The 16961-nt window shown below is 44.9% G+C and overlaps 1 protein-coding gene across 6 annotated transcripts in view; it reads left to right on the top strand.

Annotated features, from left to right (window-relative positions):
* LOC140195242 (DENN domain-containing protein 2C-like) overlaps window positions 1-16961 on the top strand; it is a 164566-nt gene that overhangs the window by 113704 nt on the left and 33901 nt on the right. For all 6 annotated transcript variants that reach the window (XM_072253267.1, XM_072253264.1, XM_072253263.1 and 3 more), the window contains 3 exons: window positions 8988-9097; window positions 11473-11542; window positions 16531-16608. In XM_072253267.1, the coding sequence (XP_072109368.1) occupies window positions 8988-9097; window positions 11473-11542; window positions 16531-16608 (258 nt within the window). The remainder of the gene's footprint in view (window positions 1-8987; window positions 9098-11472; window positions 11543-16530; window positions 16609-16961) is intronic.

Raw genomic sequence — 16961 nt, 5'->3', positions numbered from 1 at the left:
GGATGCCCACTCCTAGGGAGAGTAGCAACATTACTGAGTTTCCTCCATACGTAGACAATTTCTCTTACTGTGGACTGATTAACACTCAGGTCTTTAGAAATGCTTTTGTAGCCTTTTCCAGCTACACACATCTCTACAATTCTTCTAAGGTCCTCTGAAAGTTTTGGTTGAGGCATGGTGCACATAAGCAGATCTTTCTTGAGAAGAGCAGGCTGCATCAGTAACCTGACCTTGTGTGTCTTTTTATAGGGCAGGGCACCTCCACACCCTACACCTCCAATCTCATCTCAATGATTGGAGCACCTGACTCCAAATAGCTCTTGTAGAAAGCATTACCCCAGAGGTTCACATTCTTTTCGAACCTAGACTGTGATTATTTAAATGGTGTACTTAGTATTGATGAGAAGTACGAATGTTTGCATGTTATTAGTTCAGGCAGATTGTGCTTGTCTGTTATTGTGACTTAGATGAAGATGTGACTGCATTTTATGAGCAGAGAACCAGATAATTATAAAGGGTTCACAAACTTTTTCTTGCAACTGGTACATGTTTCCTTCCCGTGAACGGCAGGACCAGTTTTCTCTGTTTCTCCGCCTTTAGCAATTGTTCTTTATCAGTCTCGTGCTCTGTTGATGCCATTCATTACAATACTATGAAGGCGTTTTTACCAAATCGAATGATAGTTCTCTATTTTCCAACTTGCGGACTAACTCAACTAGAAATGCCTGTGCCTGTGAAAATGGAAACTGTTCATTGCTTGATGATGGCCTATAGCAAAGAAGGAAAGAAAATCCAATTATTGGCTAGAGCTGACAGAATAGCAACTGGCCATGGGTAGCTGTCGGGGGGGGGGGGGGGGATAGGCAGCCAGTGCAGAGTAAACCTGTGGCCGTTCCCCCCGCGACAGGTATATTACTTTGGATACCGTTGGGAGTGAGGGGGATTGATCTAGCAGCTAAAGGTCACAGCGGTCAGGTCTCTGCCACTGGATCTGTCTCTGTGGCTCAGAAGGGAATGGGGGAGAAGAGGCCAGGTGTAGTGATAGGGGATTCAGTGGTTAGGGGAACAGAAAGGAGGGTCTGTGGACATTGCCTCCCAGATGCCAGGGTATGGGACATGTCAGGTTGAGTCCACAGCATTCATAAGTGGGAAGGAGAGCAGCCAGGGGAGCGGTCGGCAATGGTACCAGTGATATGGGGAGGCTGGGTGACGAGGTTCTACAAAGAGAGTTGGGTGCTAATTTGAAGGACAGGCCCTCAATTGTTGTGATCTCAGAATTACTACCCATGCCATGTGCGAGTGAGGCCAGAAAGAGGAAGGGTATTCCTGGTCCTCGGGTTAAGATTCTAGATCAGAGAAGGACCAGCTTTGATGGTATCAAAAAGGCTCTGACAAATGTGCATGAATGGAGCCAAAAGGGATGGGGGAGATCGTAAATGGATTTTTTGCATCTGTATTGACTCGGGAGGCAGATACAGAATCGAATGAAATGAGACAAAGCAGCAGTGTGGTCATGAACCATATACAGGTTACAGAGGAGGAGGTATTTGTTGTCTTGGGGCAAATTATGATGGATAAATCCCCAGTGCCTGCCACTATGATCCCTTGGACCTTGTGGGAGGCTAGTACTGAAACTGCAGGGGCTCTAGCTGAGAGATTTTAAATATCCTTAGCTACGGGTGAGGTGTCGGAGGACTGGGGGATAGCTAATGTTGTTTTCTTGTTTAAGAAAGGCTCGAAGAATAAGCCGTGAAATTGTAGGTCACTGAGTGTCACATCAGTACTGGGAAAGTTATTGGAAGATGTTCTAAGAGACTGGAAATAGAAGTATTTGGAAAGACAGGCACAAGCCATTGTGCATGGTCGGTCATGTCTAACCAAACCTAGAGTTTTTTGAGGAAGTTACCAGAGATGTTGATGAAGGCATATCTACACGGACTTTAGCAAGGCCTATAATAAGGTCCTGCGGGAGGTTGGTCAAGAAGGTATTTCAAGATGAAGTAGTAAATTGGGTTACCATTTTGGATATTGTTGTGGGCGATGACCTCCGAGGGGAATGCCATGGAGACCAGGCTGCTGGCACTCAGCATGGGTCCATGTAGCAGAAGGGAAAGAGGGAGAAGAGGGGAGCGGTAGTGATAGGGGACTCAGTAGTCAGAGGAACAGACAGGAGATTCTGTGGACGTGAACAGGACACCCGAATGGTATGTTGCCTCCCAGGTGCCAGGGTCAGGGATGTCTCGGATCGTGTCCACAACATTTTGGAGGAAGAGCAGCCACATATCCTGCTACATATTGGTATCAATGGCAAAGGAAGGAAAAGCAAAGAGATCCCCAAGAGAGAATTTAGAAAGCTGGGCAGAAAGCTAAGAAGCAGGACCTCCTGGGTAGTAATTTCTAGATTGCTGCCTGTACCATGCACCAGTGAGAGTAGAAACAGGATAAATGCAGATAAATGTGTGGCTGAGAAGCTGGTGCAGGGGGCAGGGCTTCAGGTTCTTGGATCATTGGGATCTCTTCTGGGGGAGGTATGACCTGTACAAAAGTGACCGGTTGCACCTGAACAAGGAGGGGAGGGACCAATATTCTCGTGAGCAGGTTTGTTAGAGCTGTTGGGAAGGATTTATCTAATTTGGCAGGAGGATGGGAACATGAGTGAAGGGATGCAGGATAGGGGAGATGGTAAAAAAGCAAAGGTAGCGTGCTGTCAGACTGTCAGGAAGGGCAAGCAGATGATAGGACAAAACTGCAACCAGCAGGGTGATTATCAGTACACTAGGGATGCAGAATACATTACTCAGTGTTATATCTTAGTGCACAGAGTATAAGAAATAAGGTGGATGATCTTGTTCCTTTATTACAGGTTGTCAGGTATGACATTGTGGCCCTCACTGAATCGTGGCTGAAGGATGGTTGTAGTTGGGAGCTGAATGTCCAGGGTTACACATTGGATTGGTGGTATAGGAAGGTCGGCAGAGGGGGTGGCATTGCTTGGCTGGTAAAGAATAGCATCAAATCAGTAGAAAGATATGACATGGGATCCGAAGACGTTAAATCCTTGTGGGTTGAGTTAGAAAACTGCAAGGGTAAAAGGATGTTGATGGCAGTTATATACAGGCCTCCCAATAGTGGCTGGAAGGTGGACCACAGATTACAACAGGAAATAGAAAAGGCGAGTCAAAAGGGTGATGTTATGCTAGTCATGGGAGATTTTAACATGCAGGTCTATTGGGAAAATTATGTTGGCAATCGGTCTCGAGAGAGAGTTTGTTGAATGCCTACGAGACGACTTGTTAGAGCAGTTTGTCATTGAGCCTGCTAGGTGATCAGCTATACTGGACTGGGTGTAATGTACTGAAATGGAGATTATTGGGAGCTTAAGGTAAAAGAACCCTTAGTAGACAATGATCACAATATGATTGAGTTCCACTTGATAGGGAGAAAGTAAAGTCTGATGTAGCAGTATTTCAGTGAAGTAAAGGAAATTACAGAGGTATGAGAGAGGAGTTGGCCAAAGTAAATTGGAAGGAGATATTGTCAGGGATGACAGCAGATCAGCAATGGCATGAGTTTCTGGGAAATATAAGGTAGGTACAGCACAGATGTATTCCAAAAATGAAGAAATACTCAAATGATGAAATAGCATAAGGGAAGTCAAAGCTAATGTAAAAGCAAAAGAGAGGGCATACAACAAAGCAGAAATTAGTGGGAAGATAGAGGATTGGGAAGCTTTTAAAAACCCACAGAGAGTAACTAAAAGAATCATTTGGAGGGAAAAGCAAGCTAGTAAACAGTATCAAATGGATAGTAAAAACTTTTTCAAGTATGAGTGGATATAGGACCACTAGAAAATGAGGCTGAAGAAATAGGGGACAAGAAGATGGCAGATGAACTAAATGAGTATCTTGCATCAGTCTTCACTGTGGAAGACACTAGCAGTGTGCCCAATGTTGTAGTGTGTGAAGGAAAAGAAGTGAGTGCACAGGGTAAGGTGCTCAAAAAGCTGAAAGACCTAAGGGTACATAAATCACCTGGACCCGATGTACTGCACCCTAGGGTTCTGAAACAGGTAATGGTAGAGATTGTGGAGACATAAGTAATGATCTTTCAAAAATCATTGCACTCCAGCATGGTGCCAGAGGACTGAAAAATTGTAAATGTCACTCCACTCTAGGAAAGGAGGAAGACAGCAGAAAGGAAATTATAGACCAGTTAGCCTGACCTCAGTGGTTGGGAAGATGTTGGAGTCAATTGCTGAGGATGAGGTTATGGAGTGAGTACTTGGTGACACAGGACAAGATAGGACAAAGTCAGCATGGTTTCTTTAGGGAGACATCTTGCCTGCCAAACCTGTTGGAATTCTTTGAGGAGATTATAAGTAAGATGGATAAAGGGGATGCATTGGATGTTGTATATTTGGACTTTCAGAAAGCTTTTGACAAGGTGCCACACCTGCTTACTAAGTTAAGAGCCCATGGTATTACCGGAAAGTTACTGTCTTGATTAGAGCATTGGCTGATTGGTAGGAGGCAGCGGGTGGGAATAAAAGGATCCTTTTCCAGTAGGCTGCCAGTGACTAATGGTGTTCTGCAGGGGTCGGTGTTGGGACCACTTCTTTTTATGCTGTTTATCAATGATTTAGATGATCAAATAGAGGGCTTTGTTACCAAGTTTGCAGATGGTACGTAGACTGGTGGAGGGGCAGGTGGTATTGACAAAACAGGAAGACTGCAGAAGGATTAGGAGAATGGGCAAGAAAATGGTAAATGAAATATAATGTTGGAAAATGCATGGTCTCGTACTTCGGTAGTAGAAATAAATGTGTGGACTATTTTCTAAATGGGGAGAAAATCCAAAAATCTGAGATGCAAAGGGACTTGGGAGTCCTTGTGCAGAATAGGTTAACTTGCAGGTTGAGTTGGTGGTGAGGAAGGCAAATGCCATGTTAGCACTTATTTCAACAGATTTGGGATACAAGAGCAGGGATGTGATGCTGAGGCCTTATAAGGCACTGGTGAGGCCTCTCCTTAACTATTGTGAACAGTCTTGAGCTCCTCATCTTAGAAAAAATGTGCTGGCATTGGAGAGGGTTCAGAGGAGGTTCACAAGGATGATTCTGGGAATGAAACAGTTATCATTTGAGGAATGTTTGATGGCTCTGGATCTGTACTCGCTGGAATTCTGAAGGATGGGGAGGTGTTGGAGATCTCATTGAAACCACTCATATGTTGAAAGCCTAGACAGAGTAGATGTGGAAATGATGTTTCCCATGGTGGGGGAGTCTAGGACAAGAGGGCACAGCCTCAGCATAGAGGGGCGTCCATTTAAAACAGAGATGTGGAGAAATTTCTTTGGCCAGAAGATGGTAAATTTGTGGAATATGTTACCACAGACAGCTGTGGAGACCAGGTCATTGGGTGTATTTAAGGCAGGGACTGATAAGTTCTTGATTAGATACGACATCAAAGGTTATGGGGAGAAAGCCGATGAGTTGTGTTGAGGAGGGGGAAAGATGAATCAGCCATGATGAGATGGTGGAGCAGATTCAATGGGCCAAATGGCCTAATTCTGGTCCTATGTCTTATGGTCTAAATTGGATTAGATATTGGCTTTGCAGGAAAGCCAGGGAACGGTAGTAGATGTTGCCTCTCTGACTGGAGGCCTGTGCCCAATTGAGTGCCACAGGTATCAGTGCTGGGTCTGTTGTTGTCTGTCATCTATGTCAAGTATCTGGATAATAATGTAATAAACTGAATCAATAGTTTTGCGGATGATGCCAAGATTGGAGGTGTAGTGGACAATGAGAAAGACTATCAAAGCCCTCAGTGGGATATGGACCACTGGAAAAATGGTCTGAAAAATGACAATTCATTGCAGACAAGTGTGAAATGTTGCACTTTAGGAAGACAAATCAGAGTAGGTCTTACACAGTGATCAGTGAGGAGTGAGGTAAAACAGGGATCTGGGAATACAGATCCATAATTCCTTGAAAGTGGTGTCACAGGTAGCTGGGTGGTAAAGAAAGCTTTAGACACGTTGGCCTTCGGAAATCGAAGTATTGAGTTCAGAAGTTGGGATGTTTTGTTGAAGTTGTATAAGACATTGGTGATGTCTAATTTGAAGTATTTTGTGCAGTTTTTAGTCACCTACCTACAGGAAAGAAGTCAAAAAGAATGAAAGAGTAAAGAGAAGACGTACAAGGATGTTGCCAGGACTTGAGGACCTGAATTATAGGGAAGGATTGAGCAGGTTAGGACTTCATTCCCTAGAACATAGAAGACTGAGAGGAGATTTGATAGAGATGTACAAAATTGAGGGGTATAGATAGGATAAATGCAAGCAGGCTTTTTCCACTGGGGTTGGGTGAGATTAGAACGAGAGGTTGGTCATGGGTTAACAGTGAAAGGTGGAATGTTTCAGGGAAGCACGTGGGGGAACTTAACGCAGAGTGGTGAGAGTGAGGAATGACCTGAAAGCAGAAGTGGTGGAGGTGGGTGCAATTTTACTTTACTTTATTGTTGCCAAACAATTGAAACTAGTGTGTACAATCATCACACCGATATTCGATTCTGCACTTTGCACTCCCTGGAGTACAAATCAATAGTAAATATTAAAAATTTAATTTATAAATCATAAATAGAAAAGGGAAAGTAAGGTAGTGCAAAAAAACTGAGAGGCAGGTCCGGATATTTGGAGGGTACAGCCCAGATCTGGGTCAGGATCGTTCAGCAGTCTTATCACAGTTGGAAAGAAGCTGTTCCCAAATCTGGCCGTACGAGTCTTCAAGCTCCTGAACCTTCGCCCGGAGGGAAGAGGGACGAAAAGTGTGTTGGCTGAGTGGGTCGTGTCCTTGATTATCCTGGCAGCACTGCTCCGACAGCGTGCAGTGTAAAGTGAGTCCAAGGACGGAAGATTGGTTTGTGTGATGTGCTGCGCCGTGTTCACGATTTTCTGCAGCTTCTTTCGGTCTTGGACAGGACAACTTCCATACCAGATTGTGATGCACCCTAGAAGAATGCTTTCTACGGTGCATCTATAAAAATTAGTGAGGGTTTTAGGGGACAAGCCAAATTTCTTTAGCTTTCCCAAGAAGTAAAGGCGCAGGTGGGCCTTCTTGGCAGTGGACTCTTTTGACCTGGTCCACTTGCGCACCACCGATGTAAGTGAGGTCGTGCGGTCCGCTACTCCTTCTGAAGTCAACAACCAATTCCTTCGTCTTGCTGACGTTGAGGGTTAGGTTATTGTCTTCGTACCATAGAACATAGAACATAGAATAGTACAGCACGGTACAGGCCCTTCGGCCCACATTGTTGTTCCGACCCTCAAACCCTGCCTCCCATATAACTCCAACCTTAAATTCCTCCATATACCTGTCTAGTAGTCTCTTAAATTTCACTAGTGTATCTGCCTCCACCACTGACTCAGGCAGTGCATTCCACGTGCCAACCGCTCTCTGAGTAAAAAACTTTCCTCTCATATCCCCCTTGAACTTCCCACCCCTTACCTTAAAGCCACGTCCTCTTGTGTTGAGCAGTGGTGCCCTGGGGAAAAGGCGCTGGCTATCCACTCTATCTATTCTTCTTATTATCTTGTACACCTCTATCATGTCTCCTCTCATCCTCCTTCTCTCCAAAGAGTAAAGCCCTAGCTCCCTTAATCTCTGATCATAATCCATACTCTCTAAACCAGGCAGCATCCTGGTAAATCTCCTCTGTACCCTTTCCAATGCTTCCACATCCTTCCTATAGTGAGGCGACCAGAACTGGACACAGTACTCCAAGTGTGGCCTAACCAGAGTTTTATAGAGCTGCATCATTACATCGCGACTCTTAAACTCTATCCCTCGATCTATGAAAGCTAACACCCCACAAGCTTTCTTAAGGAAGATGCCACCAGGTTCTTGATTTCCTCTCTGTACTCAAACTCATCATTACCCAAGATACGGCCTGAAATTGTGGTGTAATCAGCAAACTTATATATAGAGTGCAATGGAAACTTGGCTACACAATCATGGGTGGACAGTGAGTACAGCAGGGGGCTGAGTACACAGCCTTGTGGGGCACTGGTGCTCAGAGTGATTGTAGATGAGAGCTTGTCCCCTATTTTTACAGCCTGGATTCTGTCTGTGAGGAAGTTGAAGATCCAGCTACAGATCTGAGTGCTAAGGCCCAGGTTCCGGAGCTTAGGAATCAGTTTGTTTGGAATGACGGTATTAAAGGCAGAACTGTAGTCAATGAAAAGGAGCCTTACGTATTCTCCAGGTGTTCTAAGGATTTCAGCATTTCAGAGAAGTTTGGATAGGTGCGTGGATGGGAGAGGTATGCAGTGCTATGTCCAGGTGCAGGTTGATGGGGTTAGGCAGATTAATAATTCAGCATGAACTAGGTGGGCCAAAGAGCCTGTTTCTGTGTCTAACATGGACTACGACCTCTGGCTGTTCACCCTCCCACTTAACAACGTGAAAGATTCAATCTGAGATGTCCCGGACCCTGGCACCCGGGTGGCAACATACCATCCAGGAATCTCATTCTTGCCCTCAAAAGCTCCTGTCTGTTCCCCTAACTATTGAATCCCCTATCACCACAGCATGCCTCCTCTTCCCCACCCACCTTTCCACAACCTCTAACCTTTGTGATGCCTGTTGCAGTTGCGAAGCTAAGAGGAGCTCTTGTATGAGGAAAAGCCACTGGGAAGCAAAGGAGTTGGATATTGTTCTTGGGAGCGAGAGAGGTTCAAGGAATATGGTGGGAGGGGGAAGCTGGAACAAGCTACTGAATTAGGATGATTAACCATGAACGACAGAACAGGCTTGAGGAGCTGGATGGCCTACTTTATTTTTTTAGGTAAGCTGTGCTACTAATGGACTAGGAACATTCATCATAGTTAAGCAACACCTGGAATTTGGGGGCATTTAGCGGGGGAACAAGGTGATCCTGAGCTGTGTACATTGTTTGCTTCATGAGGCTTCTTCACGTGGTCTGTTACAGTTCGAGAAATCAACAAGGCAAGCTCGTGATGCCGAGGAGAGACTGAAGGCTATCCCACAATTCTGCTTCCCGGATATCAGTGAATGGGCTGCGGTTTCCCACCTGAACAGGTAGGGCTCCTGGGCTCCTGGGCTCCTGGGACCCTGGGTGGTTTTTGAAAATGGGGCCTCTTTCCTGTCACATGAAAGCAGCCCAGTGAAATTCCAACAGCAGCCGGTGGTGAATTTGACAGAGCAGCACATTTCCTCCGAGTTGCCACAACTTAATGGTAGGTCTGGTAGAAGCCCTACCGTGTACTGTTCTCATTTACAGTCAGGCCAGCCCATAGCAAGTTCTGGGTGAAAGTGAAAAATAGGAATAAATATTGGTCAGGATACTGGAATGAGCTCCTGCCCTTCATTTGATGAAGAGTTTATTGGCGTCCATTTGGCAAAGAATATAGCACAGTACAGCACAGGAAGGGGTCCTTTGGACTACTGTTCTTGGCGAATGTGATGCTTGTCTGTTTGCACATGGTCAATGTCCTTCTGTTCCACGGCTAATCGTGTGTCTGTCTAAACGTCTCAGATATTGCTATTGTATCTGCTTCCCCCACCTCCCCGGCAGTGGGTTCTGAACACCTATCACTTTACGTTAAAGAAGAAAGCTTGACTCGTATATCTTTAAACTTTCCCCTCTCACCTTAAGTATTTGGCAATTACGATCTGGAAAAAAGATTCAGAATTGTACCCTATCAATATTTACTGTAATGTTATTTACACTTGTACAGCAGGGAAACAGGCCATTCGGCCCAACTCATCCATGCCGTCCTGATGAAGGGTCTCGGCCCGAAACGTTGACTGTGTACTCCTTTCGGTAGATGCTGCCTGGCCTGCTGAGTTCCTCCAGCATTTTGTGCGTATTGCTTTGATTTCCAGCATCTGCAGATCACTATCCATGTGCTTGCCGAGATGGCTAGCAAATGATGATTATGTGGCCACCTCAGCCACTAGTACCGGCAGCTCATTCCAAATATGCACCACCTTTTGCGTGAAAAATCTCGCTTGCCTCTGATCTTAAACTTGTGCTCACTTTTTTGTTTAGTCATGCCCTCTGGAAAAAAGGCTGCGTCTATACCAGTCAGGGACCTTCTGCATTCCAGGGAATAAAGTTTTGGTCTTTACTCCCTCTTCTCATGACTCAGGACCCCCAGCCCAAACAACATCTTGATAAATCCTTTCTGCACTTTTGCTAGTTTAATAACATCTTCCCTGTAACGGGATGATGAAAACCATACACAATACTCCACGTACAACCTTGCTGAAGTCTTATATAACTGCAACATCACTTCCCAACTTCTGACTGAAAGCCAGCACACCACACACTACCCTCACCTCTCTACCTGTGACACCACTTTTAGTGAACTCCATAACACTGCCCAGGGCCCTGCCACTCACTGTATAAACCCTGCCCTTGTTTGATCTGCGAAAATGCAATACCTCATATTTATCTGAATTGAAACCATTTGCCAATCAGCCAAATACCTGTATGATCAAGATCTCCTGGTATTTTTTCATTACCTTCCACACCTTCTACACCACCACCTAATTAGTATCATCTGCAAATTTTCGAATCAGGCCTTGTACATTCACTTTAATTCCATCAGGTCATCCCTTTGTCATTCCGGAGAAATGTATCCAAGTTTGTCCAAACACTCCTTTCAGCTAACACCGTCTAATCCAGCCAACATCCTGGTGAACCTTTTCCGCACCATCTCCAAACCCTCTACATCCTCCTTGCAATGCTCCAAACAGAACTACACATAATATTCCAAGCGTGCCCTGACCGCGCTGCAACCTGCCTTTCTCACTTTTACAATCAATGCCCAGGCGGAGAGTGAGACAGGGCTTTTGTTTCCTCCTGTGGAGAGTGGCTGTCTGAGGTGATACAAGGGCTGATTTTGAGCAGCAGTTTGTGGTAGGAATACGGAGGGATATCCTGGAAAACACTGACGTTTGAACGTGCCCGGTCTCACGCAGGTGAATGCTTCAATAGGCTTGGAATGGGCCATTGGAAAGGAGAGAGGCACACAGCCTGCTTCAAGTCAATTAGAGGGAATGGAAGAGGAGGTTGCATATTGTGGCAGTAAAAGTTGGATTAACCAAGTGGTTATCTAACTTGTTCATCAAGCTGCATCAAGGGTTCCCAACCTTTTTTATACCCTGGACCATATCATTAAGTAAGGGGTCCATTGACCCCAGGTTGGGAGCCCCTGAATGATTTGATCAACCCACTGATTGTAATAGTGTACTCGAGGGGCCCTGGAACCTGAGGAGTGATTCGCTGCACTGTTTGAATTGACCAGCTTTTGGGCCGGTGAAAGTAGAGCAATAAGTACACTTTATCATGGTGTGTCTCAACACTTGTGAAGGTCCTGCCCACCAAAATGCTGTGGGATGTTCTCTGATGTTGGCTGTAACCAGGATTATCATCGTTATGTCAACAGTGAAACCTTCTCCTTTGTTCTGACTGGCGAGGATGGAGGCAGGAGATTCGGATACTGCAGGAAGCTCTTGGTAAGTCGGTCACTCAGCCCTAACGAGCCTGTGATCAGTATGAATTGTTACACATTTTTACAAAGCATACAGTATACCGGCTGATATAAAATTGTTCTAGACCCAGAAACAGTAGGCCTGGCACATTCACCCAGACAACCTCCTTAATACTCTTTGCACTCGTCTGAGTTAAATTTCCTCTGCCATTTCCTTGCTAACTTTCCTAGTTCACCTTGATCCTATTGCATCTTTAGATAACCTTCACTGTCATCTGCAATTGCACTATGCAAATTCGAGGTAAATTTATTGCCAAAGTGCATGTTTGTCACCATATACAACCCTCAGATTCATTTACTAGCAGGGATACTCAATTAGTCCATAATAGAATAATACCCATAACAGAATCAATGAAAGACCACACCAGCTTGGTTACTCAACCAGAATGCAAAAGGCAACATACTATGAAAATATAAAAAGAACGAAAGAATAGTAATAAATAAATAATAAATATTGAGAACATGAGATGAAGAGTCCTTGAAAGTGAATCCATAAGTTGTGGGAACATTTCATTGATGGGGCAAGTGAAGATTATCCCCTTTGATTCAAGAGCCTGATGGTGAAGGGTAATAACTCTTCGAGAACCTGGTGTGAGTCCTGAGGCACCTCTACCTCCTTCCCGATGGTGGCAGCGAGAAGAGAGCATGTCCTGGGTGGTGGGGGTCCCTGATGATGGATCCACTACTTTTTGCAGGATTTTCCATTCAAGGTCATCTCCATACCAGGCAGTGTTGCAACCAGTCAATATGCTCTCCACCACACATCTGTGGAAGTTGGTCAAAGTTTTAGATGTCATGCCAAACCTTCGCAAACTCCTAGGGAAGCAGAGGTGCTGCTGTGCTTTCTTCGTGATTGCCTTTGCATGCTGGTCCCAGGGCAGGTCCTCTGAAATGATAACACCAACAGATTTAAAGTTGCCGACCCTCTGCACCTCTGATTCTCCGACAAGAGGAAGGACCTCCATGATTGGTGATCTGATTGTCGTGGCTGGACGGGAGCCTGAGGCAGGCTGAGTCTGTTGCAGAGCATCAGCCAGCAAAGTGCAAGCTGGCACCAGAATGTGGTGACACTCTGCAAGTTCTTTCAGAAAACCTCTTCATTACACCTATGAAAATTGTTCTGCTGTCTTGAGTCTCAATTCCATGAGCAGCACTGCACTTCCTCTGTAACTGTAACACTATATTCTGCATTCTGTTACTACTTTTCCCTTTGCACTTGCGTTTAGAATGATCTCTTTGTTTGGCATGCAGAGCAATGTTTTTCACTGTTTCTCAGTTCTTGTGACAAAAATAAACTACTTAAATGCTTCACACCTCAACCCTTGCTCAGCAATGAAAGTTCAAAGTGGGTATGAGGATTGAATAAAAACCGGGATCGCGAGAGTCTCCATCACTCACTATATTTCAATAGTGCTGGGTACAGTAGAAGATTGAACCTATCCCTAACAGTACAGTGCAGACTGGGACGCTTCAGCCAAGAGTGGCCTGCGGCCTGCAGTGGGCTAGCAGCATGATACTGAGCTAAACTGACTACTACTGGGCTCCTGGTTTGATATTCCATGTGTCATTCACCAACTTTTTAATCGTTTGCATAATTTGTTCTCTTCTCTTGTGTTGGGTGTTTGATGTTTTCTTGAACGTGTTCCAAGGTGTTTCTTTGTTTTGTGGCTGCCCACAGGAAGATGAGACTCGGAGTTGCATTTTCTATGTATCCTTTGATAACAAATGTACTTTGAATCTTTGAATAGTGGAGTAGATATCTTGGGTCAAGCAGTCTACTCCCAATTTCTTATGTAAACTTTGACGCTGTTTCTGCATTCAAAGTCAGCAGCGTTTAACACCATCGTACCCCCGTTCTAATCAACAAGCTCCAAAACCTGGTCCTCTGTACCTCCCTCTGCAAATGGACTTCCTAACCAGAAGACTACAATCTGTGCAGATCGGAAATAGCATCTCCACCTCGCTGTCAATGAACACTGGCGCACCTCAGGGGTGTGTGCTTAGCCCATTGCTATATTCATGACTGTGTGGCTAGGATGCCATCTATAAATTTGCTGATGATACAACCATCATTGGTGGAATCTCAGATGGAGATGAGAGGGTGTACAGGAGTGAGATATACCAGCTAGTTGAGTGGTGCTGCAGCAACAACCTTGCACTCAACATCAGCAAGACTAAAAAACTGATTGTGGATTTCAGGAAGGGTAAGATGAGGGAACACACACCAGTCCTCACAGAGGGATCAGAAGTGGAGAGAGAGAACAATTTCAAGTTCCTGGGTACCAATATTTCTGAGGATCTAACCTGGGCCCAACATATCGATGCAGCTACAAAGAACGCAAACAACATCTTATAGAATGCAGAACAACACCTTATATTCCGTCTGGGTAGCCTCCAAACTGATGGCATGAACATCGACCTCTCTAACTTCTGCTAATGCCCCACCTCCCCCTCGTACCCCATCCATTATTTATTTTTATACACACATTCTTTCTCTTACTCTCCTTTTTCTCCCTCTGTCCCTCTGACTATACCCCTTGCCCATCCTTTGGGTCCCCCCCCGCCTTCTCTTTCTTCCCGGGCCTCCTGTCCCATGATCCTCTCATATCCCCTTTGCCAATCACCTGTCCAGCTCTTGGCTCCATCCCTCCCCCTCCTGTCTTCTCCTATCATTTTGGATCTCCCCCTCCCCCTCCAACTTTCAAATCCCTTACTAACTCTTCCTTCAGTTAGTCCTGACGAAGGGTCTCGGCCTGAAACGTCGACTGTACCTCTTCCTAGAGATGCTGCCTGGCCTGCTGCATTCACCAGCAACTTTGATGTGTGTTGCAGCTACAAAGAAGGCATGACGGTGGTAATATTTCATTAGCAGTTTGAGGAGATTTGGTTTGTCACCAAAAACACTCACAAATATCTACAGATGTACCGTGGAGAGCATTCTAAATGGCTGCATCACTGTCTGGTATGGGGGTGGGGGGCTGCTGCACAGGATCAAGCTAAGCTGCAGAGAGTTGTAAACTTAGTCATCTCCATCATGGTCAATAGCCTCCACAATATTCCAGACATCTTCAAGGAACAATGCCTCAAAAAGGTGGCGTCGGTCATTAAGGACCCTCATCATGCCTTGTTCTCATTGCTACCGTCAGGAAGGAGGTACAGAACCATGAAGGTACACACTCAATGATTCAGGGACAGCTTCTTCCCCTCTGTCATGTATTTTCTAAATGGACATTGAAGCCATGAACATTGTAATTCAGTTTTTTCTATTGTTATGTATTGCATTGTACTGTTGCCGCAAAGTCAGCCAGTTTCGCGACATACGCCAGATCCTGATGAGAGAGGGATTTGGTGTTTCAGAGCACAGGAATTTAGATCCACGAAACAAGCCTCTGGCTCACCAGTATGACCGCAGATGTGCAGCGGGAGTTGTGGGACTTGCATTGGGCACCAAGTGTCTCCCAGGGAAAGGGCCATCAGTATATCTGGGGCTTCAGTTTAACTTTGCACTGAGGCATTGGCAGAATTCTCGCCACATGGGAACCCAGGTTCGATTCCTGGTCAGCGTCAGCGCAGCAGTTATTCTTGGGGCATCACGGTGGTGCTACCTCACAGCTCCAGGGTTCAGACCTGACCTGGTATGCTGACTGTGTGGAGTTTGCATGTCCTCCCTATCATCACGTGAGTTTCTCCGAGGAAGTGCTCCAATTTCCTCCCACATCCCAAAAGCATGCAGGTTGGTGGGTTAATTGACACTGTAAATTGCCACCAGTGTGCAAGTGTAGTGCCCCTGAAAAGGGGTAAGGCAAATAAAGCATAGATACACTATGTTCATGCATCAAACACTTCATGGAACAAAACTAAACTACAGTACATCCAGTTACCTGTATAACAATAGGCAATGAGATGTACATTAAATCAAGTTCAGTCCTTTTCCCTTTTATACTCTTTATCCATTTAACATTCAGGCATTTTTTGGTTTAACCATTATTTCTGTTATTCCGTTGGGAACATTTCGCTTTAATCCTAAAATATCAAAAATATAACACAAATATAAAACTACTCTAATAAACCATCATTTTCTTTTATCAGCAATAGTCTGCATCCAAACAGTTACACTGCATGCTTATGACACTTATGCAGCTTTAACACTTCGATCATACAAGCCACAAGGCTGAAAACAGCCTTTTTTTTTCACAGTTTCAAACAAACCTATAACTCAACGAATTACACAAAACTTTGGAAAAAAAATACTTAGCGTTTTCTTCTGAAAACATGAATGTGCCAATTCACTTAAAATTCCAATTATTTTCTGAATTTCTTTCCCAACCAGGAAAAGGGATATAGCAGTGAAATATAGATACGTGTGCTGAAGATCGAATGCAAGCTCTTACAAATCAATGGCAGGTTCAGTGCTCAATACTATAAAAGAATACCTTGCACACAGTCTCAGAATTTTCAACCGAACACATTTGCATGTTTTTCAAGTAATATCCCTTTCCTCAACATGTAATGATATTCACATGAAATCAATTATTTTAACTTAACAATTATTTATAACTAAATTCAGCAGATTTCAACCTTGTCACACGTGAGTGGTAGGATCTGAAGGAGATGGGGGTGCGGAAGTAATTGATGGAAAGTGGGGAAAAGTAAACTGGGGCTCTATAGTGGATTTTTAAAGGCTTGCTGGTTGTCGAACCTTCCACACTGTGAAAACTCTGAGACCTCTATGATCTATAACTGAGCACACCACCTCCATCATATAAACTGGGTGACCCTATATTAGGGAATTCGGTGGGGGGTGCAGTGAATTGCTCATGGTTTAGTGAGATCTATGTGGTGGAGGTAGATGACCACTTTAAACGTTAAAACTCCTGAGAATGATATCATCCTGCCTCACCAGCTACTCCTGGCTGACTGTTTTATCTGCTCTGTTCCATGTGGTCCGTCCAGCCGAACGGGAAAGGTAAAAGGCTGCCAGAGGTTTACTGCATCATCAGTCGTCTAGGCTGCTTCAATCTCTTCTCCAAGGTAAAAGCAAATCCAGAGTTTGTCTGCTTGTGTCTGTGTAGCTATCAGTGTGCCTGTCTTGTGTCCTCCCATCACCCGGCACAGTGTCCTTCCTGTCCCCACCTGGTGAAGGAGCAGTGTGTAGTGGTTCTCCAGAGATTGCCAAAACAAGAAATCTGCTCTGATCAAAAGTGCTACAAAGCTGTTGGTTGCCAGCTCACCCTTCCTGGAGCCCAGGGCTTTTGGCCTACACTGAGGAGGTATCAGCAGTTCAGAGGACTGAATTTCAATCAAGAAGTGCCATCCTTGATGGGGTTTCTGGGCCAGGAAATGCTCCGGGAACCCTGGCTACTAATTGTTGCCACATGAAACTG

This window comes from Mobula birostris, chromosome 3 (genome assembly GCF_030028105.1).
Source record: "Mobula birostris isolate sMobBir1 chromosome 3, sMobBir1.hap1, whole genome shotgun sequence".
In the NCBI taxonomy this organism is placed as follows: Eukaryota; Metazoa; Chordata; class Chondrichthyes; order Myliobatiformes; family Myliobatidae; genus Mobula; species Mobula birostris.
This window is presented reverse-complemented; position numbering and strand designations above follow the sequence as displayed.